The following is a 25,698-nucleotide window of genomic DNA, read 5'->3' as shown; positions in this document are numbered from 1 at the left end:
ACAAACATACTTAAATCTAAGCAATGACAGAGAAAACGAACGTATTGAAACAAAGTTAAACCACAGAGAGACAAAATAAAAATAATACAAGAAGAGGAAGAAAAACGGTAAAAAGAACAATAATATAGCAGAATAACAAGATAATATTTAAAGAACAGATAAGAATACTCGATAAAACGCCATAACTTCAATGATACACAACAGACAGCATAGGTACAATTTTCACATTTTTTAAAGAACCATTAAAAAATTGAATTTAACGTAACAGATATTAACAGTTGTAAGCGTACGGTCAATATAACTGAATTTTCTATACAATGTAAAGTGCAATCAAGAATGAAATAGTTCACAAAATAAATTAAAAATGTGCAATGCCTTCGGCTCTTTGAGAGAATGTAAAATTTTATTTAATAATCGAAGGATAAACCTGCTATAATCTTTCTTCTCTATATAATCAGTAACCCGAATTTAGATAACCACGGTTCATAATCATGGCCAGAATTCGGATTTTAAGCATTTACAGCATCCGCGATTACTTAAATCTCAGTACAGTAACAAGTTTATTTTACTTGGAACATGAGAGAACCCTTAATGAAGTCAACAAATTTTTCTGTAACTCTACTTTCTCTAATTTAGTTTATACAAATCAACATTTGCATAAATATCCGCAGTCCTGTCGGGACACCGAATAAGTACACCAGATTCTGGACTTGGACACGATTAATCGTAAGAATCGATGTCGGATTTTTCTAATTTTAATGCACTGCGTATTTTATATTGGCTATACTAACAAGTAATTCCTTATGTGTTGACAAACTCATTGTCAGTGTCCATATGCAAGAAAATGAAGGATTTGTAATGCTTCATCAATATTCGCGATTATTCAAACAAAATATCGGGAAAATATTCTTCGCCCCTTAATTCAATTGTCCTAACTAACATTTTCAAATATCCGAGAAAGCTAAGGTTTTATCATTTTCTTTGTGCTGTCCTTGTTTTTTATTATGGAACATTTTAATGTAGGAATTGGTTTCAATCATATTTATATAATATTTTACACACAAATTAAACATTTATTAATGTTATTAACGCAAGAACAACTTAAACATAACGCTCATTATTGACATTGCAAAAGCAATGCGAATTGCTGACATGATTGATATAGTAGATGTTACATAGAACAATGTAAACTAGTAGAATTATCTGAAAAGCAACCCGGACAAATAAAATAGACTGTTTCTGGAGCTTGAAAGCTAACTTTAATTGAAAAGTGAGAAACACGTGGTGCTCCAAATATATTCTGTTTCATATTTGTAGCTCACCTACAAATCAGTTTTTATTTCTGATCAACAGTGCTTAGGAATAATTTGTAGATAAATTATAGCACATAATCCCTGCGATCTCCTACGATTGCACACACTTTGGTGGGATATTTTCTTGTTAGCTGGAAATAATTCTAAATTTCTAGGTACGTTATAAATCTAAAACGGCCTACGTCGATTTGTAAAACTTTTTAGAGAAAGTTTCGAATTTCAATGTTTTAATAAAAACTCTTATTTAGATGTTCGTATTATATTGAATTACATTTGTGAAAATACTAAATACCCTCGCACTGATAGGAAAGTAATGCCGATTTGTAGGTTCGTTATAAGCATGAAACAGAGTGTATTTCGAAAAAAATTAAAAAACAATGATTTAGTAGACAGGACATTTTAAGTTAAGAAGGCCAGTATTATTAATCCCCTATCTAGCGATTTTCTTGATGTCTGCAATCTCCAGAATCATTTTATTGTCAATATGTTCCCAAAGACAAAACAGATTCTTTATCGCAACTGTACATTTACTCTAAAAATTAAATATTAATACCAGCAAACGTATTAATTCGCTTCGAATGAAAGAAAATTAATAATATTTGTTTGTTGAATTCATTTTAAAATCGTCACCACGAATCTGACTCGATGCGTTACAAAGCAAATGTTCAATTTTAACTACACTGTCTCACAATTACCAAAACAAAACACTGGATTACTAATGGGTTGTAACGAACAGCAGGTGATATGTATGATAAATAATTACCGGTGACGGTGTAGCTTCCAGAAATGATTCGCTCGCGGATAACCACTTCACTTGCGTCACTAGTTATGGAAGCTGTCGGCCGGAAAGACGCACACGCGGGAAACGGAACCTCGGGGAACGCGTGGAAAACCACGGGGAACGTTTACAGGGCAGAGGACAGACACGAAAAAGTAGAACCAACCGTTTTTACAGCAGCACCGCGTTAGACATTTCGCGAATGCGCCCGGAATCACGTGTCCTGCGGGACAGCGCTGTGTACGGAATAGCCGGACGAGCAGGATCTCCCTCTTTTTCCGTCTTATCCTTCGCATCCCCCGTGCCCTGCCGTGGATCCATCCCTCCCCGACCCACCTTCCCGTACTATGACAAACCCATTTGCAGGCGACGTCAAACGTCCGTTGATGCCGGTGATTTTTGGGTACACCGCCGCCGCCAGAATGTTTGAAAACAGCCATCTGATCATGAAAACTACATTTCGTCGTAAAAGTGTACAGATCGTTAAGAACAAGTAAGATGATTAATAGTGATTAAATATTTTTAAAGTTATTTTCTTTATAAATTCGATATACTTAAAACAAAAACTAATTTATTTAACTAATAGAACAAAACAAAGATTCAGAAATTATATTATTAGGTGTAGGTACAAATTAATGCATGGCCTTCTTTTCATAGATTTGTTGTTTATTTACAAAAAAAAAAAACAAAGTATGGTCTAGTCTTGAAAATATTTTCTATCACTTTCTACACATTTATGCCATTTCTCGCGCAGTTGACGTGGCCTCTCTAAAAAAAATGATGGCGGTTTTGAAACAATAACACTGTTCAACGTGTAAAAAATTTTGCAATTTTCAATAGGTGTTTCTCATAAATCTTTATGAACCGAATACGTATCTGCAAACCGTTTTTTTCCAGTACGTCCAGTTTTTGAAAAAGTATATTTCTTTTTAAATGGCAAATTTTCAATTTTGGATTAGTCTTGTGCATTTACAGTAATAGTTATTCAATTTCTTTTGACACGGAATAATTCTCTGGACTCTTCCAAACAAAATAATATAAATTTTTATTATATTATAGACATCTAAATGTGTTTAAATAATATTCAATGTGAAAATTATTCAATTTATTTCAAAAACTAAGGGTCTAGGAGAACATCTAACAATAGCAGGCGACAGAATAGACCTTCCTATTGAAAAAGGTGCCAAGGAAAGTTACAAAATCTGTTTTGTTACAAATAAAGACGCGAAATAGTTCAGCAAAATACGCGCGGCGACAGTGGTACTCAGTGACGGCTGTTGCTTTGCTCGTAAAAGTCTATCAAGAACGCTTATTGGAGATTACAAAAACGAAAAAAAGTTAAAATTTGTTGAACAGTGTAATCAATCGTATTACAAATAATTGTGTAATTTGTACATCTACAATAAAAGAATTTTGTTATAATTGTCGTTTTAATGTTATATTAAATTATGATTCAAATGAACCTTAATCGCTGTAAATAATATTTTTTAATAATTATGCTGGTGTAATAAATTAGTTAGATTCATCGGAAGAATCATTAATATCGCTGTTAATACCTACATGTAAACATTGTATATCTACGTTTTTCAGCGAAGCTAAGACTTCTCTTGGACATTGTCCAAATTTTCGTTGGTTTTTAAACAGAAAATCTCGATGAGTCAAGTAACAAGCGATATTAGACTGTCCGCGAACTTCAAAATTAAATTATACAAACAGTTGCAAGAGGTAGCACTTGATTTTTACAAAAAGAAACGAAAGAACTGAGTTTGTATTATAAGATAAGAGATTGTATTATAAGAAGTGAAATTTTGACCAAACCGTACAAAATTTAGTTTAACCAAAAAATCAAAATATACGTCTATTCAGATATCTAAACAATTTTTTTAATGTGTCTATTCCAAAGTCTAAATATGTATCTTCCTCTACAAAATCCATGACACGTAAAATGATTCATTGTAAGTAACACCTTTTACTAGACGAAGAAACATCGACCGTTAAATGGTATTCTTTAAGACCGTAGAAATTACTGACTTCTATTTTACATGTTACCTTATTTCAACCATTTTTATAAGTAAATAACAGTGTAATTATAAATAACAGTGTAATAATAAAAAATGAAAAATTATAACGTTTTAGCAGTCAGACAGCTATTTTAGAACATTGTGTGCCGCCACGGTCACTTCCGGGGTACCGATGCAATCGAAAAATAAAGAGGACCGCTTTTTTGGTGTATTGTGTCATGAATATTTCACGGTCCGTTTCGGGAATGTTTACCGGGTTATACAGGATATTTCCGAAATAGTGGTACAACCGAAAAGGAGGTGATTCCTCGTGTAAAAATAAGTTAAATATATAAAGTAAAATTTGTTCGTGCGATGCTTCGTTTCCAAGATAATCGAATTGGAACATTTTTTGGATATACAGATAATAGAATAGAACTTGGCTATAGAAACAGAAATTGTCCATACTGTATTTAATGAAACTTTACTTTTATCTTAATACAGTTTTGTTATTTTAACTTTTGTTTGTCTAGATTTTAGATCAACATGCTATGCAAATTTTTATACAAAATGTTTTCTTGGAAATATAAATTTATATACATATACTAAAAAATCTGCACTTATACATCCTTCTGAAATATTTACTTTGCAACAATTATACAAATTTATAAAGTGTATTAATAAATTATCCATATTATTTTAGTATTACTGTAAACAGTTGAAAATAAAACATTTTTGTGTTTTTATTTTTACAAGAAAAATGACAAAGTGTTTTAGAAAACTACGATGAATATTAATCAACCAGCTAATGACTTTTATATTTTCTAAAAATAGATACTGAGTTCAACAGAAAATAGTGCATTACTTATTGATATATCTAGCATTCCATAATAAAAAGTTTCTAGAATAAGCATTTGTCAAAAAGTTTACAAAATTTTGGAATACAATTTTATTATTGAATGTTACGAAAATGCTGACCTTAAAAATATCTATTAGAATTGGCATCACTGAAAGACTCCACATGAAAAGAAAACTTTTGTCCTGTGGAAGTTTCTGTAAACGAGTTCCAAACAAGCGGGTGACATCTGTCTCGACTGTAAAATAGCTTCAATCAAAAGTTCTAAATACATACACAGTAATTGACCCAGATTATGACAAAGGAGTGAGTGTATAATTAATTTACACGAATTCCTCGTACATATCCTTTTACTCTACTGTCGCTAAGTTATTTTATTCTGTCAACATTTATAAAGGATCTCCTTTATTAGACTAAATAAAGAACTATAACATAAACTTTTAATAGACTTATATAGGTACTTTATGTTACAATATTAACATTGTATATGAAAAAATTGAAAGCCTAAAGAAATTATAAACATTACCTAATCATGATGTTACACAATGATACGAATTGTCCCAAATTTCATTTTAATCTTTTAACCGAGGACGAAAAATTAACTGGTGATTTAAAAGTGTCTCTCTACTATACTAGACGAATTAACTCGTTTTTGTAATTCATCGCAAGGAATACCTTCGATCGAGAATATGTGCCTGTTCATATTATCTACTTAATAATCATTTTTTTCCAGTGAATCCTCTTGTCTTTAGTTTTATCATTCTATTCGTATCAGAAATAATTTCGAAACATATTCATACCTAAACAAACATAGAGAATGTTGAATAATTAGATAGCAATAAACCAATAGAAAAAAAAGAGAAATCTCAAGAAACCACACCCAATAGCATAAGTAATTATTATTGTCGAACATATATTAGATAATAGTGTTTGATATTCTCTCGAAACTCATTTAAATGTAATAATCGTTGCATTTTTTAATTGTTCTTTGTTACGTTGTATTTTTTAATAAACCTATTTATTTCATACCATAAGTGCTTTATGGAGGTCATGTCCAATAACTTAAAAGTGAAACTATCGAAATAGGTACGTTTATGTAAATGACGTTATGTCTAAAAAAAAAAATGATACAATTTTATGCGGTTATAGTAAATATTACCATAAGAAATAGTCAAATAAAGATTTTAATCAATTTTAACAGAGATTTTGTTTTCTCTGTCAAATGCTAAATCTAGAAATAAAAGATGCAAATTTCGATTTAATTCCTACATATCTTACAATAACAATCATTCATTTTCATTCTGTATTCTAACTGTATCCTAATTCAATGTATAACGAAGACGTTCTATTATTATTACATATTATACTATAAATTGCCGTCACAAATATTTTAAGATTTGCAAATAATAGTTTGGTCCTTTTAAAAAGAAACATTCCAATATTTCATCAGATCAACATAAGTTGACCAATGACTCGATGACACAGTGGTAGATACTATTAATTCATTTAAATGGTAAATTGATTGCTAAATATACAATAACAATAAACATTAACTGTTCTTACTAATAATTATTATGTCACTTAATTCATTGTCGATTGTCCGCTCTTTTTATTTATCCATTAGTTTTTTAATATCCGTCGTTGATTTCTTCATTTTCTAAAAGTTGGGCGTTTGATATGTATCATTGGTTCCCTTAAGGACACGTGTTGCAACCATCTGACCAGCTCGTGCGACCTCGTCATTATTGGATACGGTTATAATTGTCCTAGTATATTTAATGAACGTTCAAGCAAATTACACGACATCGAAATACTCCCTGTATTGTGCTCTAAATTGGTATTAAGTCCGATGGGGGAGGACTGCCGCTTGTGGATAAGCGTGCGCCATGTGGATGTAACGGAGATCGTCCTGCTTTCCGTAACGTCTATAATTTATAAAGTGGTTTCGGGAAGGCAATCGAAAAATTGCATTATTTACCGTAATTAGAGAAATATTAAGATTTCATGGCAAAAGTCTTTCATCGAGAAACTACACGTCATACATAAATTTGTACATGTCATTATTCAATATTAAAATACCTACTTCATAGTGAGGTATAATAGTTAATAGTTACTTTTTAGAATTTTAAAATCTGAAACCGAAGATTGTTTCAAATTTTGATTAATAATTGAATGAATAAATATAATGTATGGTAATTGTAATTAATTACAAAACTTTTTAATCATAATTTGTCTATTTGTCTCTGTATTGTTTGTCAATTTTAGCTTATTCGTACTATACATTTCAAATTAATACGATATTAATATAGTAGTATAATTAATTTTATTGAGTAAGTTCAATACTGGTTTAAAATTGCTAAAATATACAGTAATCTCATAAATAAATTAATAAATACACTGTACTACAATTTTAATTACAAACTGTAAATTTTAATTCAACTTCTTTAAAAAAAATGTAAGAAATCATTAGCTATGGATGCATATTGTATAATTATTCAATAAAACAAAATTGTTAGCTGTTGTATATATTATATTTAAAAATCTAATACCATAATTGTAACTATATTAATGCTTTATAATTATTATTGCTGCATGATGACCCTAATATGTGTCATTAAGAAACTCATTAGAGTAAAAATTGTGGGTGAATGCATTAATTTTCAAATAAAACATTTTCGGCAATTATGGAGCAATTATTAAGCATCAGTAATTAAAGATCATCTTCAAATACACATAAAATGTATCTATGTCTTCTTAATCACTCAGCTTAATAATCAGTTTCATTAAAAATTGTTTTCGATTTAATAATTAAAAATATTTTAATACTAATGAACTTGTGAAACTCTTTAAGTACAATAAGTACCAATTATATTTAAGAAATTAGTTTCAAATTGAAGTGAATTTTTTAATGTCAAAAAACCACCCCTTGCCTTTTACAAACTAAATTTTATAATGAAATTAGACCTCTAACATTAAGTTGTATGACATTACTCACTATGTTTACTATTTTGCTCAAATATCCTTCCAAAACTTTCATATCCACGATCCAAAGCAACAACTTTTTTCTTCCACAAAATCATCCCCTAATCCCTAAGGAATTGATCCTAACAATCTTGCAATTGCAAACACATTCTTTTATGAATAAAGATGATTCACCATCGTATTATTTACAAAATTTCTTCCAATGTTTACGAATCCACGGTCCAAACAATGAAAAAACAAAAATTGTTTGTCTCCTTACTGGCATCGCCAATGTCCTAACCCGTTCCCAATTAGAGATCACGTGTACGCAAGATTAGGGACTACTCCCAGAGATACGAACATATTTTCCATATACGTGTACATACACATAGTGGCCACGAAAATAACATTTTGCACGGGTGAAAGAGAACTCTTGTTCTCCCATAACAATTCATCTCTGTGTATTCTACTATACGAACCGTCGCCTGATCCACGTGACGTAGACACGTCGAGAGGTTCAGGGGATGCAGCAGGTGTTAGAAACCAGTCCACATCCACACAACAGAAGCACGTTCACGTTAACCAACTATTTTCCTGTGTGTGAACACAGAAACAGCCAACCGGGGCGCATACTCGGGATCAATCCCGAAGGAAATCGTGCGCGAACGCTAGTTTTCACAATGCGCGGCGTGCACGCGAGTTTCCCAACTATTATACGATTGAACTTGTATCAAAGACGAGCTTCAATTCGATGAGGATCGTTTTATGATTTCTTCTGACGGTAATATTTATTAAAAGTTTATGTATATTAAAAAATTTGAATTTTATGTTGCATATTATGGATGATTGGAACGACTTATTTAAATAGTCGTTGGTTGTCCTTCGAATTCGTGAAGATTTAGGAAACTTGCTAAACTACACATTCCTCTAACACGAATTTAAGTGATGTAAATGAAGAAATTTTCTTATTTTGTTACGTATTTTATGACAGATATAAGGTTACCTTTGACTGCATGAAGCATATATGTAATAAATTTTAACCAAAAAAGTTGTTTACAACTCAATGAATTAAAAGACTAAGATCAGAACCTTGTTTCTGCATAATACATCCCGGATAGCACACGACGCCTAATGACGTCTTCAAGACGGCTTAAAGGCGCCTTAGACTTAAAATGTGTGCTATCTGAGATTATACGCTTAGAAAATTGAAATTGTCAATTGCAAATGTGATCTTTTGCATTTATTTATTTATTTTTTTATTTTTGTATGTCACAATACATAAATGGGAAATGAGAAGATGAAATATAATGAAGCACAAATCAAGAACGACACCTAAGAAATTAAAACTGGAAGAATGATGTCAGGTTTTATAAAAGTAAAAAAATATAGGTAATCTAATCAGAAGCTAAATTAAAGACGGCAATAACAATATAGTTCATTCTTCAAACTGAGTACAAAATATTTTGATATGCTAACGAATGTATAATACAAAAATTTTCAATATGAAACCACGCAATTAAAGGCGAAACGATATATGTATAAGGAGTAAAAATAACACAGAATTAAAAGTCTTCACCTATCTTGGTCGATGAAAATATTATAAATGTATTGCAATTCAATGATTTATATGTTTACAATAAACAGTTGAGGTTCAAATGAATTATCTGGTTTTGTAAAGTTTGAAATCAATTATTTCGAAAGAAACTTTGCAATTTGTATTGTATAAAAAATATATACTAATTTCAGAAGATTTAATATCAATTTTCTTTCGATTCAGGAATATTCTTTGTGCCAGGTAGAATATTCAAAGAAGCCTAAACAAATTGATTGAATAATAAAAATAAATATATATAAAAGTTCATTACGATAATACGAGTATACCCACATCGTGCTTAGAATCGAATGAACCTATACTTTATCCCAACGAACTCTTATTCCAGCAAAAATATTAGAACACGCGAAACTCCAAGCAAAACACACCCACATACACACACAGACAAACCCCCGTCATTTCATTAAGGAAAATTAAAGGAGGCACACTTACCTCATCCCAGCTCGCTCTAGATTCTCCTTTTACCGGCTTGAATATCAGTGTTCCCGATGAAATCCTGGACACCAAAATTACCGGTTACATTGTTCGTTTAAACCACCGAGCAACAGGCAACCGTTACAAAAAAAAGAAGAGCCAGTATTCATTTATCATTCTTAAAATATCTTCATCGAAATTGTACAATCACGAGCGACATCGCGACATTTTATCGCGAATAAACGTCGGCAACAGTCGCAGTTTCCGTGCACAAGTGAACACCTTTGATAACTTTAATTACGTGAAAAATTCGCAAGGGCGAACGGAATACAGGTACAATTATCTCTGAGGTCACATTTTATGATAAAGCCTACATTATTAGATCTTTGTCCCTGCACGCCTGTTGCGAGCCAGTACAGTTTGTGGCAAGCCTATTCCGCGGTCTCTATGCCGATCGCACGAGGGGACCATAGAGGTAGCCCGGCGAACAATCGGACACGTTACTGACCACGATACAGAAGACGACGCTACTGTCTACATAGAAGGTCACTGTTTCCTGCTATTAGCCGCCAAACTCGATCAGAAAGTCAAGCGATGATGTACCGCCCGGTCATATAATAAGCCGATATACCAAGTACGACTACCAACGAGCCGTCGCGGACGTAAATCGCGGCCGGGGCCCATGGCAGCGAGCCGTGCGCGAGTAGGATTGGCATTTGCATGCACCGTAACGCGGCTCTGTAGAAAGTGAAATGGTAATTGTGTTCGGTTTATTCTTGATCGCGACAGAACGCGACTCCAACCAGCCACGTACGACTACGTCAATCATTGAGAAGTATCCGTAGCTTATTATTAGACTTACAATTGAATTTGCATAACGAATGCTTGAACAACGACCGATCGCGCATCTAGCATGTCGGAGCAAACGGTCGCATGAACCTCGGAGATGAAATAATTGGCATAGGGTGAACGCATCGATGTATGAACACTTAAGAGGTTTCGTAACTATTAACCTTAGAACGCCTGAGCCTCGAGCTGTCGCGTAAACGCCCAAGAGGGCTTATCTTTTTCATACATATTTCTCCTAACAAAAATTATTTTTTGATAAAAATTTTATGACATTCGATTATATTATACATCGCAAACAAGACGGCATATGTTTTTCCTTAAAATTATTTTTAATTTGTATGTATGTAGGTATATTTGTAAAATAGAATGGTATCGTAAAATAGTATACTAACATGGAACTAGTCTCAATCTGATTCTCCTAATTCTTCCGTTAGTTCAATTCTTCGTTCTGTGATCGTGTGTTATCCTTTGGAGATAAGGAAGGCGTAATATGTATATCGTGTAATAAGACGTAATAGATATACTTTTTCTTATCCACAGTGTTTTTCACATATAGTAACGAAGACTTTTGAATAACAAACCTAAACATGTATACAACAATAAATAATTTTTTGAGAATTTTTTGCAGACGGGAATTACTTATAATTTTACGCTATTCGGCTTGTGGGTCCGAGGAACCTCCACCCCCCGGGCATTCTAGGGTTAAAATCGAATTTTAAATGATACTAACATTCATAAATGTTTGGCACTTCAAGATTAGATTTTTTAATATTGTTGTGCCCGTGGGGGTTCGACGAGAAATATGGAATACCTTGGGTGCGGATGCGTTTGAAGAATTGGAATTCACTGGTTGGTGAGTGGAAAGATGAAAGGATTTATTAAAATTTGGTTTTACGCTCTGTCGCTCGGAATATTTCTAATAGCCCCTACTAGGGCGATTCGCGTGGTTTTTATAGAGTCGTGTTAGTTTGAAATTAAATGGCAGGGATGACCATGTCTGTTACTTTTCATACATTTTTGAATGTTAAAGGGCCACAGAAAATATTATGTTAAAATTGTATTTGTAACTAATAAGAAATAATATGTTTTTTACTTATCTTTAAAGCCATTACGAAATAAAATATGGTATTGGTACATACTATATCTACTATATATTATTAATATAAAAGCTCAGGAAAAATGGTAATGAAACCCAATACTGTCTCGGGAGTTGCATAGAGTAACTTTGGAAACCGCATGTGGCTCACCAGCCACACATTGCACCTTTTTATAACGTATAGATTTCAATTTGAAAAATTGGAAAAACGTGATTAAACTTAAAAAAAATACGGATTTCACCGGTAAATGAACAATATTAACCAGTAAATGAACGCTTCCAACCTATGGCACGAAAATTGTTTGAATATGAAACAGGAAATTGAGAAAATCAATATTTAATGATTTGCTAATTTTAATAACTACATTTACTCGTTTTTATATATGATGTTTATTCACTGGTAAGTGTTCACTTACTGATACATCCACCCTACGACGGATCGCCGTGCAAATGAACTTATGATGAAACGTATTTAGCGGTACACGATTAATTGATTTGTACCGATTTTTTGTCCTACTTTAAGATTCCCTTGTGAACACTGTTGTTCTATTAAAATAGAGAGTTTTATAATATGCTATCTTCTATTATTGCAGTATGTAATTTTAATATTTGCAATTATTTATGGTATAGTGTCGCGTATTAAAAGTTACTATTGCTGTTATTACCACCGAAATTCGTGAAGAGTATTCAAACGAGAGACTGTTCCATGGAAAATATCGGGCACAAAGATTCTTTAAGTTGATAATTGACATTAAGTGGTTTTTATATGGAATAGGACATATATTTAAATATACAGAGTGTATTTTTAAGACAAATTTTACAAAATCCGATTTTTTCATTATCATCTTGATTTTATACGAAAAATATATATTGATGGCAGTTGCAACATAGGATGTAAATGGAGATGGTTACACACACGTGGTGCAATTTTAGAAACAATAGACATACTTTGTTTTATTCTACGTGTAAATATATTCTTTGAAAAAGAAACATTAATATAGATGACCGTAACATTGTAAAAAAAGTTTACATAATAATAATCTCAGTTTTATTGTTTTGTATATTCTAAACGATTTTCCTAAAATAAGAAAGCAATAAACATTGTATTACGAGCAACATGATATGTTGCGTCGTATAAACTCTTATTTTAATAATATTACTTTACTTTTCTAATACGAAGTAAAGAGCTTAGACTGTAAGAAATACAACTAAACGAATATACGTCAATATTACTATCAGGAAAAAACTTTCGCAGTTTCATCCCAATTATGGTATGAGTAAATGATTTAAGTATAAAATATTTAATGCATGAAATCTTCTATATGAAAAATTCAATAAAATAAAACAATTCTAGAAGAAATGTAAGTTCTACCCAGATTAAAAATACGCTTATTTATTTAATTAATTGTCTAGACAAAATAGAGTTACAATTTTCTTTTATGGCTAAATACTTTCTTTTATTATAAAAATACAATGAAAAATATTTATTAACAACTAGACACATTGTACTAGGAAATGTTTCATCTTGCCGTTAGTCCACCTTCTTTTGGCTACCGGTTTTACCTTTCGATTTTGATGGGAATATTACGAATAACGACAGTTGCATCACATTAAGAAGAAAACCTACAACGTTCTGAAACTTTTGAAACAGAAAATATTAGTTTGATAAGCAAGGCTGTACTTGATATGTTATTAAGTATCTACTTACGATTACAAAAACGTTATTAATTATCAGACCATATAACAGCCATTGGAAAGAAACGAGTGTGCCCATGAAAATTAGTGGAAACGGAAGCATATCTGTATTTTTCGTCCTAATAATTTCTCCCTAATAAAATGAAATAAGTTTCATTTCAGAATTATGTGTTGGTAGATTATAATACATAATATACCACTACAGTGACTCACAAATCTGTTTCCATACTATCGAAACAACAATTAAGTATAAACAATTTACTGTCACTCTTATCTACTTAAGCATAAGTAATGCCATTTCTACATCCTCATTCCCTTCACTATAATCACAATAAAATTTACAACTTCCTATGTCCTTTATCAAATAAATACAACATTCATTTCTGAACAAATTTCTGAATCACAAAAATTTATATAATAATTCTTACGTAACCTATAGTATTAATATTAATGTTGAGAGAATTAGCATCACGAAATTTCTGTTAATTGTCCGATAAATAAAATTAATTATACTAACTTTACAAATTTCGCATATTGTTGTTAACATAGAAGACATATTTGTAGTGTCTTGTCAATAATGATTACCAATTAAGTACTTAATAAATGAATGTAAGTGGATGCAATTAAAAAAATAATCAATTTCAAAATGTGTATATTATCAGTTAAAGAAATTTAAAACATCGATTCTGTATACAACAATTATACAATCTGTAAAGATAACGATAAAGAATGCGTTTCAATACATTAAAATCATAATATTCAATGACAAAAGAAGGACATCTCGGTCAATGACAAATTGTAGTAGCAACCAGCGAAGTGTAAAACGGTTCGGCTATCTAATATTGGAGTTGCATAAGAAACATAGAAAATGCAAATCCATCTGAACTCTTTTCTAAATTCCACAAAAACTGTGGTGCAATCAAGGTGAAAGATCATGTCTGATTTTATCGAAAGCTACCAATTACTACGGCGAAAACATTTTAAAATCCCAATTCGGTCTTGCTTCTTTTATACCTTCGATTACATGCTTCTCGCGTGGTCTCCCATGGTTTATGACTTTCCACAATTTCTTATCGCAAGCCAAGATGACTGAGCAATGATGATCGTAAAATATCACGTTGATCGTTACGAGGTAAGTGATTATTAAAAAATAACTATACTATTCTTCGAAACTATTCTAATTAAGCGCTCTTCCATTCTTTCATCGTTTAAAAACTGATTTTTAAAATTTTTTTAATGCGATATTAATGAACTGACGCAATTTTAGGATTTATTTCTTAACCATTGCTTATGACACTATACAATATAAATAAATAAGTAAATATAAGTGTAAAGGTAGCAAACACTTAGAACATTTAATAAATGAAAAAATTGATTCATTTGAGTTGAAAAAGTTGAATTTTTCAACACTCACATTACTTTTTTATACTACCATTTTTTTAGGAAAGCCTATAGACAGATTTAGTGCTTTTTTATACATTTTGGATACAAATAATTCTAAAATATTAACTACTAAAACCCATGCCACCATTTGTGTAAGAAATGGTTTAATCAAGTGACATACGAGAATAAACGAAAGAAAAAATATACATAACTGTTTACATAAAAAATAGTCTGATATTCTCCATAAAAGAAATATTTTAAACTGACGTAGCATAAATGAGTTCAATAGAATAGCTTATTTAATGTACATTAGTAAGCTTATATAATCCTCAGACTACTGACAATTCCAATAGTCGCGGAGGCGACCACACTTGGGTTCACTCAGGTTGAGCTTTTATGATTAAAACGACTAATTTTACCGAATTTTTCTTCTCTCTAACGATAGTTCTATTTATACGATAATTCATACCGTTGTCAAGCATAAAAAGTCAAGTGCTTCACCTAATAATTATTAGTTTTTGAACCCATATACCCCAATAGTTTTTTACACAACGTTCAACACTCATTCCGACTGCAGGGTCAAATTTTACACATTTCAATTAAAAAACTCAAGGTGACCTTCATGTCTCGTCGGAAGAGAAAAATAACAAGAAACTAATTATTATATTGTATGACCCCATTGATAACATACGACTTTGGTTTGTAAATCCAAATGTTTTCCACTTGTTCTTGATTTACTGAAGAAACATTAAAAGTACTATTTTTTTATTACATCAGTTTTATAACAAAATATCCTGTTTTTCTTATTTTTATGAAAAACTTCCCTTTAATTATTTTTCCGTAAATCAGAATTGAGTAGGAAACTTTCGAACCCTACTACCCACATTAACCTTCAGAAGCTGAGACCAGTTAAAGTAAATAAAGGACCGATGTAGTAACGAGACAAGTATTAAATAGACGAAAATATACTTACAAGATGTATAAGTGGAGACCCTATTAAGAGAAACAGTAAGATTGTCACGATTAAACCGAATCGGTATTCGACCTTCTCAGGACTTTCCAGTTGAGCGTACGCGAGGAAGACCATCACAAAGGCTGCAACCTTGCCTATTAAAGCAAGTGTATCCGTCTAAAATGTGTAGGACATGTTAAAGTGTTTATACAGGCCGTGACATTAATAGCAATATTGCCAATGGAACTCTTCGGTTCTTCGCCAAGATTCAACTCTCTCAAAATACGACATATTTTCATTATGATTTACGATTACATGATATGTAATGATGACTGGATTGTGAATTTTTTCTGGTAACCACCAGAAAGTTTAATGCGTTTGGACCTTATTTGTCAGTGGATAACAATTGATTACAAACATATTTAAAGTTCAAAATTATAAGAACCCAATTTGAAGGATGTGTGTCAAATATGGGAGAAAAGTGATAAACATTATATAGCACATGACAAAAAAATGTATAGAAATGGAACACCAAGTATGTTGTAGAACAAGACGTAGCTTTTGATGTAGTGAGAAGGTGGCACAAACATATTCAACAAAGGTAATGTATTCAGAAACAACATCATGCATGTTATCATATAAGTAAGGACTCGTACCGTGTGTGGTGAGTAATAGTAATACACAGCCATATAGGCTATATTTGTGAGTAATCCAAAAACATTAACATTAATCATCGCAGGATCCCTCAAAATCAATGCATACCGAAGCATCAAAATGCACCTATAAAAAATGCTGAATTGACTATACGTACACAAAATAAATACTTAAAAAATTATGTAATTCCTTTACAGTCACAAGAAAAATATCTACACAAAATACATTTACTGAAAATTATATCATGTAGCATTAATTATCAGTTACTACACAAGGACAATATAGTTAATTGAATGTCCAATACATTACTAAACTAAAGAATTGTACACTCACATTCCTATACCACCCAGGAAGGGCATTGGATCAAAACCTTTTGATGATCCTTTTTTGTAAATGTCCTTGCATATTAATCTATAATTAAATCATAAAATAATTAATCTATTGCAGCTAATACATATTAATATAAAAAATAACAGCAGATTTAAAGATATGTATATAGAGTTTTATAAAATATATATATATATATAGAGAGAGAGAGAGAGACTTACTCAAAACTCAGTTATTCTATAGTTACAAATGCAACTTAAAAAATTCAGAAGAAAGTTTTTTTCTTAATTTGTAATAAGTATTAATAAAATTCTTTATAAACAAAATATTCCATTGTTTTTGTATTTCAGTTTGAGTAAATGCGTTATTACTATATAGCAGTAACTGATTCTACACTTATGAATATTCATGAGTCATTGTGTCTAATTATTCTATTCCCAAACTATTATTTGATCAGCACTTAAGATTTTTAAAGCCTTAAATTCCATGTTGCTGCCAATGTGCACGCAAGTTGTTTATAGCAAATCTTGCATCAAACTTATAACCATAACTTTATAACAGGCATTGGATAAAATTTGGCTTTGCTGGTTTGGCTGACTGGGTATATTTATTTTACTCTATATAAGATACATTTTATACATTGAATTAGAATTTAAAAAATTTACATTAATATTTTTATTTATAAAATTCAATATTAAGTAGAAGAAAAATTTACAAACAAAAATGGCTTATGCAACAGATATAAAATATTTATGCGTGAACAAACAGTACATACACCTATGTATAAGATAAGATATAGTTTGGTGAACATAATGCTGTTTGGAATATCAAAAAAAGTTATTATGTAATTATTAAAGGAAAGTCCAAACTGTTTAATAAAGACTTTGCTACTGACTTTAGATTACTCAAGAAGAAATACGATATGCACGTGCTCCAAATCACGTAACTTATATTCAACAGTTGTATACATTATCTAGTAACTCAGATTCATTTGATTTTGCCGCAATATGCTATATATTTCACAGCAGATCGATTATCTATCGAAAATCTCACATGGTAACAATCACGGATCAATCGAAAAATTTAAACGCACGTTACGTTGAAATATATATAGATGATTGTCAAACGAGTATAAATATAACTGATCTGTCACATCTCCCATGCTACAGCGCATTTCTTTTAACTGACGTTTAATTCTACATATATGTCAAAATAAGCAAACATACACGTATGTATGAATTAAAAGAAAATTAATTATTTAAAAAGTAAATGAACTCACGTTCCAGCCAACATTTGTCCCATAGTGGAAATCAAGGCACATATTGCCACGAATTCTTTATAATCCTCGAGACCCATTGTACTTCACAGTTGTACTCGGCAATCGTGCAATTACATACTACGAATCATTTCATTGCTTTGAAACTGCGTACATTGTGTGGCACGTCCCCGGCTTGAAATGGGGGGATTAAACAGAACGATAATGACAGGACAGGTGTAGTTATTTTATTTCCATCTACGATGCTACTGTCCCGCCCCGTTGCGACACATAGACGTACTTTTACACTTATCGACTACAACCTTTCTAATTTCTACTTCTGGATAAGTATGTATGACTTACAATTTAACTGTCAAGGAGAAGTTACTACGTGACGATCGTAAATATTACATCACAGAAAAAAGATACGAGGAATTTTCCATTGTTATATATATAACGAATCGATTGAATGGGCTTGCTCGGCTTTTAACTTATCTTGCGAAGTGTCCTCATATGTACTGTAATATCTCATATCTGCTCATATCGTTCAGTTAGCGTATGTAGCAACGTTCTTTATTTTAAGTTTCGTTATTACTAAAATACTTAAATTCGTTATTATATAGTAGGAGCTTGATAATTCAGAGATAAAGAAAATCTCGTTGTAAGAAAGAGATGCAGTAGACATTCGTTTCCTGCGCTACCGTTATCTGCACGAAAGCCACGCCCCTTGCTTACACGTATTTCTGACCACGTGTGCGTACCCTACTCTGTCGTCCAGCACGCCCAGGCCGAAACGCACATACGGTGTCGCGTTTAACACGCATATGTCATCACAGAAAGCGAAGTGTATATAATACTGTTTTAATAATGTTTTTATTGGTGCAATGAATATTGATGGAATGAATATTGGTGGCAATTTGATTGCTTCTTGTCTCGCGGATCACACGTAATGGGTAATAGATGCTAACCAAGCTAAACATTTGTCACTAAAATATGTCACGAATTATTACCTTTTCCACATAATACCTTAATACTTTATTACACAGAATGTTTGGAAGAATCGATTTATGTAATAAAAGTATTTTATTCCATAATATTTCAATATCATTAATAAAAATAACATAATTAACTTTGAAAACTTATAAAATACTCCACCTACGAAAAACTTGTTACTGCTAAGTAATAGCCCTCTTCATACTGAACAACTTCTGTGAATAAACTTTTCTGATATCTCTAAAAATAACGGAGATAATTAATGTAACCGTAAAGTGTGCACATCCAGCCCACCCTACACATAGCTGCGTCGCACGACTGAACGGCCGAGTGGTGAGGAAAGCGCCAGGTAACTGGTCACCAATTCCTGCACGGTTCCTGGAATTCTGGTCCTCTACACTATCATATACCTAGTCGATACTACTATCCACCCCTTTACCGCGAATCTTACTCCCCCGCTCAATTAATGCTCCGTCTATATATGTCTATGGCTTATATGGTGTAAGGAACGCGTTACAAAATTCAGAACATGAGTTTTACCTTCTATCTCTTGCGTGTAAATCTATTTGTGTTCACTTCAACTTTTCTCTATGAGAAGGCGGCGTATATGAAGTAACATCTGAAACAAGACAATCTTTAGCAATTTTGTAAAAATATAACACAATTCATACAAATTTACAATTAAAAATTTATTATAGTTTCCTGAACATGTATTAAAACTTATCAGTTATGAATTGTGTGCTTTTAATTAATAGTTACTTAAGTAATGACAAAACTAAGCATTAGGATCGAGATGATAAGAAATATAGATTTTCTGGCATAATTCTTGACACCAGGCCTGTTATATTTCTGCTGCTAGTTTACTGTCAGTACTGCTGTAGCAGACCCTCTAGCACATTTGCAGCAAATCTGCACAATCAGGTCTACAGCAGAATCTAGTAATATATGTTTAGAGCAGGTCTGCTGACTGGGTGTTATTAGTCCATTTGACGCTAAAATAAACGAACTAAATGCTCATTCACTTTGTCTATCAAAATTACATGCCTTGATCTAATATTGCAGAAGTTTATAATTACTGCATTTTATGGACTTTTTAAAAATATGTCCTAATATTGAAGCTTCATATGTGTTAATTGTAACGTATCCGCAACTTGCTATGAGCTCGTGCTCTATCCATTTTTGTTTCATGCTGAAGTCTCTAGAAAATTCAAATCAGTTCTATTATACTGCTATTATACACGAATCTATTGCAGTGTGTTCCACTGTCAAATTTCAGGATGGCGGACAATAAAAACGATAAAACGAAAGTTGATTTAGGATTGTTGGAGGAAGATGATGAGTTTGAAGAATTTCCTGCGGAAGGTATGAAAACTTGAAAGTACAAATACGTCATATAAAATAATAAAACCTAACCTCAATGTACTGAATGACTTGGTAGATTGGACCGCAGTAGACGAAGATAATGAAGATATTAGTGTTTGGGAAGATAATTGGGATGACGACGACGTAGAAGACGATTTCAATCAACAATTGAGGTAATTTTTGTATTAAATATGTGGGTAATACAAGTGCATTAACACGTTCAAAAGGCAAAAATGCATTCTCTATTCATACGTCCAAGAAAGCGATATGGTACGCACGTATCTGAGGGATATAAACATTACTCTTCAGTTTCACGTTCAAAGAAGTGATTAGCATGTTCTGTAAACAAGTCGCATTTTTTATTTCCAGCTCTCCTTTAGCTTTTTATTAGTTTTGAGACAGTTCTCTGTTGCAACACATCGGTTTTCTTGTTCTTTGTTATATTACATTTTTAAAAACTTAAGTTTAGTTAATTTACATAATTTTATAATTGGTATTAAGTGCATATAAAGTATACAATAAACCAATTTGCATGGAGTTGTTTAATACACAACAGTTGTACAAGTCAGATATTATATTTCTTATAATGCTATTGAAGTATTAATATATATCTTATTTTTTTATATTTCATTAAATTAATTGTAATGTTGAATTGAATTATTCCTACTATGTAAATAACACTCATAATTTAATTACCTGTATAAAATTTGAGGAACAAACTGCTCTTTATACAAAAAAAATATGACTTATAATTTCCAACTCTCCTGAACCACCTGTGGGTCTGAGGACGTGTGAGTAGCGAGTATATTGACTCATAGGTCTTTTACATTTACAGTAACAAAATAGTTTATAAATTGTTTTTTAAAAGAATTGTAACACTTGTTTATGCTTTAAAAATTCAGTGTATTTATATTACAGTATGATGTAATGAATCATTGTTACGAAGGCTGGTGAAAATATAAAAATATATATATATATATTTATTACTTGAATTAACACAATATTAATAGCCTCTGTAAGAATATGATACATTTTGTCACATTATATGTATTGAAACATGCAATATATTATACAAATATGATTATATTTTATGAAATGCAATTATTTATTTCAGAGCGCAATTAGAAAAACAGAAGGCTCAAACTGAACAAGGGAAGGAGAATTAGTTAAGAATTAAAAATTGGTAATCATAAGAATAAATATGTATTAGACTGTTAAGATCTTGAGTATACTTAAATTTCATGTGTATTGATAGACTTTTATTAATTGTGAAATATAATCATTTTTCATAAATATTTGTACAAAACTTAAACATTAAATACGAATTTACAGTTTAAATGCATGTAGTACCTAATATGCACATTGCATATCATTCGACTTATAGGAGTCATGTTATTTTACTGGAAAAGATACTTGGCATTCTTATTTTAAATATGTAATCAGGTACACAGTTTGGTTTTGAAAACTTTATAGTTCTAAATTGTCAACAGATTTTCTACATATGGCACATCAATTCCTTTTTGACTAAAATATATTTCAATACTTAATGATTTCATATAGCAATAATTTGAATAATGTATATGTTTGCACGTATTGTACTGCCATTTTTTAAATGAATTTAAAGAAAAATATTAAATTATTAAGAAATTACATTGTCATTAGATGATCTACATGAAATTAGTAGTTGTGATACTAAAACATCTAATATCTGTAAGTTTAAGTCAACATTAATTTTTTTTATTTCATAAGAACCAAGTAGATATCTTAGAATATTTATCGTATCGTCCTCGCCAAATATGAATCTCACATCATTTGATATTGTAAGTATTTCCTGCAACAGTCTTTCTTTTACATGCATTAGAGGCTCATCGGAAATTTCGCTTTGTACATCATGAATTGTTTTATTACCCAAGTAATCAAAAATTTGAAATGCTGCAGTCTGTAAAATTATGAGAAATCAGTAATTATTTATCAAACTACTAAGAAGAACAGATATTTATGATAACGAAAGATAAGTAAGAAGTATTATGAATAGTTGTTACTTGTAATATGGTTTCAGTGACATTTCCAAACAGTAATTTTGTCCATCTCACAACTGCTTCTTGTTGTAATGTGTTATTACTTCCAATACCAGCTAACAACTCACAAATAACATCTATAGTGACACATGTTAATGTTAAATGAGAATCCAATTCATCTGTTTCTTCTGTCAAAGAAAAAAGGAGATAAATATAAAAATTTATGATTTGTTTTTCCAGTCTCCCTAAGACTTTAAGTAATATATATGTATTGAATTTACCTTCGTAACAGTCTTTTACCGTTTCTAACCAGTGAGCTATCAATGCAGTATCATTGCTACCCTCCATAGAATCAACAGCTTCATAAGCTGTGTCTACAGAATAGTAATCAGTTCTTTCAGCAACTAGCTGTTGCAGTTCGTTTGCCAGACTTTTCTGTAAAAATTAAAAAACGCAAATAACAATATAAGGAATAAAAATTGTAAAATATGTAAAGCACTACTTTTATCAAGACGTATATTATATTACCGATTTAATATCCTCGACAAATCTCCATGGTATATCAGACAAGGGCATCAATGTGGGTAATGGAATGCTTTCTTCTTCTTGTTCAACTTCAAACCCTGGAACGACTGTCTTCAAAGTGTTGAAAACTCCACTTACAGTTTTGGCCAAAAATCTATCGAGGCGAGGTGCAACAATATCTGCCTTTTTACCAGCGCTACTGTTTGGTCGCAAAAAATGTCGTAACTGTGGTGGACATTCACTAGCTAAACGCGTAGTTAGAGTTTTTAAATAATATTCCAACTCTATGCGCCCACCTTCTGGTAATACTAAATCTGTCATAACATGTACTAATTCCGGCATCTATAAGTTGTATATTGCAATAAGTAAATAGAATAAAGTATTTAAAAGATCTACACTGTTTAGTTTTCAATATACCTCTTGCAGACTAGCATGTAACTGAGTAAAATCTCGGTATTGTCTTCTAACAGTTGCAGTTGTAGTTTCAAATAAGTCAACCCCACGTTGTTCGACATCATCAAATTGTATACAATAAAGTAATTGTTGTGAACCATCAGGGGCTGTATGAAACTCTGTCCAAGGAATCATTAAATTTGTAAATTGACTACCTTCGTAAACCACATACGATTTTTCTTCCATTTGTCTAAAAATGTAGAATGTCAGAGGATGTACATTACATTGTTAAAATTGAAATATATTTTTCACTCACAAAGGAGTAGTCACAGTTGACTTTTGTTGCAATACAGTTCTCAGTCTAGCAATTGTTGTAGCAAAATCTGTGGTTTCTTCGTATACTGGAGATACTTTCTCTTCATCTATGTCAGCATCCACTTCCGACATACTTTGACACCAAAGACCCCTATGTTCTGTAGGTAAATTGTCTAAACGTAAGATAGGTCTTTTTTCATTTAAAGTTACTGAATTATTTTTATTCTCAGTTGAAGTTTTCATGGATGAGTTCAACTTTGATTTTGGTAGTGGCCGTGGAATTATAGCAGCTGTTGAAGATGTTATACCATTGCATAAAGCATCAGATATAAACTTCTAAAAAATCACACTATTAATTCAGACAAACTAACTGATTAATAATTACCAGAAATTTATAAAAATATACTATACTTTTGTGCAGAATACGTTTTCTTTCTCTTTATTTTGGACTTCAGCAACTTCTTTTGATACAGGCTGTAGTAACTCTGATAAACTTTGAAAGAACCAATTTGGAGAACTAATTGTATCTATAACTAATAATAATCTTCTTGCTACAATAGATAATAATAATTTACATGGCAAGGAACTTGTTAATTCCCATTGTAAAAATTCTTGTGCTAAGATAGTGATCATTCTATGAAGCATATGTTCTAAAGTTGATATATTACGAGAACCAGGATGTAAATACTTGAATGCTTCTTCCATACTTTTTGCTGCCCCCTTTTCTACCCGACGTGATGCTCTATAACAAAATTTAATTACTTGTAATAGCAATTTATTACTATTATATAAATAAAAAATCATACCTGTGATATTCTTTAAAATGTAATAGTAACACATTAGCTAGCTGTTGGGTAAGTTTCATTTTGTCTATTAAAATGATTTGATAAAACAATTTAGTCAAGAATTTTCTAAGTAATTCTTTTGCTTCATTAGGAAATGATTTGTCATTACTAATAGATTTATACCATACTTGTATACACTTTGAATTCATTTCTTTTACTATATCATTTACTCGTATCACTTTCTTTCTTTTTGAAGAAACACTTCTAGCACTGGAGGATGTCTTTCCACTTATTTTCTCTGTTTTTGATTCAATATCTATTTTTTTATCAGTAAATATTTTTATGGATTTTAAATTCTGATTTATTTTTATGATATCATCACATTTGTGATTGTAGTCTTTGTCCTCAGTATCATATAATTTCAGACTTCTTGCTAACTTTTGGTATAACCAGTCATTAAGGAATGCTATGTTAAGTGGGACTTTTGCTTTCATTGCAAGTTGAAGTAAGAAACAACTGAACCACACTGACATTATTATAGTAAAAATAACCCATAATACAGATACATAGATTGATAATGGTGTGAGACCTGCCCATTCTTGTATGACTAAAGACATAGTAGCACTTGAAATACTTAAAATCAACATCTGGTTCAACCAGCTCATTGGAATAATGTTCCCCATTGTAAAGATAATATATTTATGGTAACTTTAACGTTGTACTTTGTGCTGATATAATATAAATCTGTAACAAACATAATTTTATTATACATCATTGTTTTACTGAGAACAAAATACTTTTCTATACAACTCTTCAAATTAATCAAAAAGTATTAAGATTACTTAAAATTTTATGTTGTGAGACAATGTGTCCTATTTGATATTAATCCAATAACATAATATTTTTGTTACAAAAATTATATAATAGAAAAATAATAAAAACTGTATTTAAAGCTAGGAAATAATATATTGAAAATAATACTGTAAATACTGAAGTAACATCAATTCAGATACTTTGCCAAATTAAGATACTTTGAGAAAATGCATTGTAACTAGGCTACAGATGTTTATGCAAATATATATTTTTATAAACACATTCACTAATATTGTAAATAATCCTGTAAATAAAATAAAAACTTCATTACATTTTTTAAACTTTTTAC

The 25,698-nt window shown here is 31.1% G+C and overlaps 3 protein-coding genes across 4 annotated transcripts; 1 reads left to right on the top strand and 2 right to left on the bottom strand.

The window, feature by feature from the left end:
• Positions 1-13,326: 13,326 nt before the first annotated feature.
• Positions 13,327-18,389, bottom strand: LOC107190367 (sugar transporter SWEET1). 2 transcript variants are annotated; one of them, XM_015579162.1, is made up of 6 exons: positions 18,170-18,389; positions 16,897-16,974; positions 16,566-16,689; positions 15,931-16,086; positions 13,588-13,707; positions 13,327-13,518 (listed from the first exon to the last, which is right to left on the bottom strand). In XM_015579162.1, exons 1-6 carry the CDS (start codon positions 18,244-18,246, stop codon positions 13,411-13,413), a joined length of 663 nt encoding a protein of 220 aa, XP_015434648.1. In that variant the 5' UTR covers positions 18,247-18,389; the 3' UTR covers positions 13,327-13,410. The 2 variants fall into 2 exon arrangements, with proteins under 2 accessions (XP_015434648.1, XP_015434649.1); XM_015579163.1 differs by lacking the exon at positions 18,170-18,389 and adding an exon at positions 17,112-17,171.
• Positions 18,390-20,345: 1,956 nt separating this feature from the next.
• On the top strand, positions 20,346-21,730 carry LOC107190364 (26S proteasome complex subunit DSS1). The gene is made up of 3 exons (XM_015579158.1): positions 20,346-20,500; positions 20,577-20,673; positions 21,615-21,730. The coding sequence occupies exons 1-3, from the start codon at positions 20,416-20,418 to the stop codon at positions 21,664-21,666; spliced, it is 234 nt and encodes a 77-aa protein (XP_015434644.1). The 5' UTR covers positions 20,346-20,415; the 3' UTR covers positions 21,667-21,730.
• Positions 21,731-22,139: 409 nt separating this feature from the next.
• LOC107190356 lies at positions 22,140-25,222 on the bottom strand. Its single transcript, XM_015579151.1, has 8 exons — positions 24,558-25,222; positions 24,163-24,493; positions 23,753-24,087; positions 23,461-23,686; positions 23,047-23,385; positions 22,800-22,953; positions 22,543-22,706; positions 22,140-22,439 (listed from the first exon to the last, which is right to left on the bottom strand). The coding sequence occupies exons 1-8, from the start codon at positions 25,217-25,219 to the stop codon at positions 22,140-22,142; spliced, it is 2,511 nt and encodes an 836-aa protein (XP_015434637.1). The 5' UTR covers positions 25,220-25,222.
• Positions 25,223-25,698: the final 476 nt, after the last annotated feature.

This window comes from Dufourea novaeangliae, unplaced genomic scaffold (genome assembly GCF_001272555.1).
Source record: "Dufourea novaeangliae isolate 0120121106 unplaced genomic scaffold, ASM127255v1 scaffold177, whole genome shotgun sequence".
Lineage (NCBI taxonomy): Eukaryota > Metazoa > Arthropoda > Insecta > Hymenoptera > Halictidae > Dufourea > Dufourea novaeangliae.
The sequence above is the reverse complement of the archived record's forward strand: the minus strand, read 5'-3'. Positions and strand labels throughout refer to the sequence as shown.

What these genes read in the sequence shown, in the direction of transcription:
- LOC107190364 (XM_015579158.1), top strand. Translation starts at nt 20,416, where the DNA reads ATGGCGGACAATAAAAACGATAAAACGAAAGTTGATTTAGGATTGTTG. An exon ending in TGAAGAATTTCCTGCGGAAG is followed by an intron (nt 20,501 to 20,576) that starts GTATGAAAACTT and finishes ATGACTTGGTAG; the next exon opens with ATTGGACCGCAGTAGACGAA. An exon ending in GATTTCAATCAACAATTGAG is followed by an intron (nt 20,674 to 21,614) that starts GTAATTTTTGTA and finishes TATTTATTTCAG; the next exon opens with AGCGCAATTAGAAAAACAGA.
- LOC107190367 (XM_015579162.1), bottom strand. Translation starts at nt 18,246, where the DNA reads ATGGGTCTCGAGGATTATAAAGAATTCGTGGCAATATGTGCCTTGATT. An exon ending in GGACAAATGTTGGCTGGAAC is followed by an intron (nt 16,975 to 18,169) that starts GTGAGTTCATTT and finishes ATTTAATTATAG; the next exon opens with ATTAATATGCAAGGACATTT. An exon ending in TTCCTGGGTGGTATAGGAAT is followed by an intron (nt 16,690 to 16,896) that starts GTGAGTGTACAA and finishes CATTTTTTATAG; the next exon opens with GTGCATTTTGATGCTTCGGT.
- LOC107190356 (XM_015579151.1), bottom strand. Translation starts at nt 25,219, where the DNA reads ATGGGGAACATTATTCCAATGAGCTGGTTGAACCAGATGTTGATTTTA. An exon ending in CATTTTAAAGAATATCACAG is followed by an intron (nt 24,494 to 24,557) that starts GTATGATTTTTT and finishes ATTTTGTTATAG; the next exon opens with AGCATCACGTCGGGTAGAAA. An exon ending in TCAACTGTGACTACTCCTTT is followed by an intron (nt 23,687 to 23,752) that starts GTGAGTGAAAAA and finishes CTACATTTTTAG; the next exon opens with ACAAATGGAAGAAAAATCGT.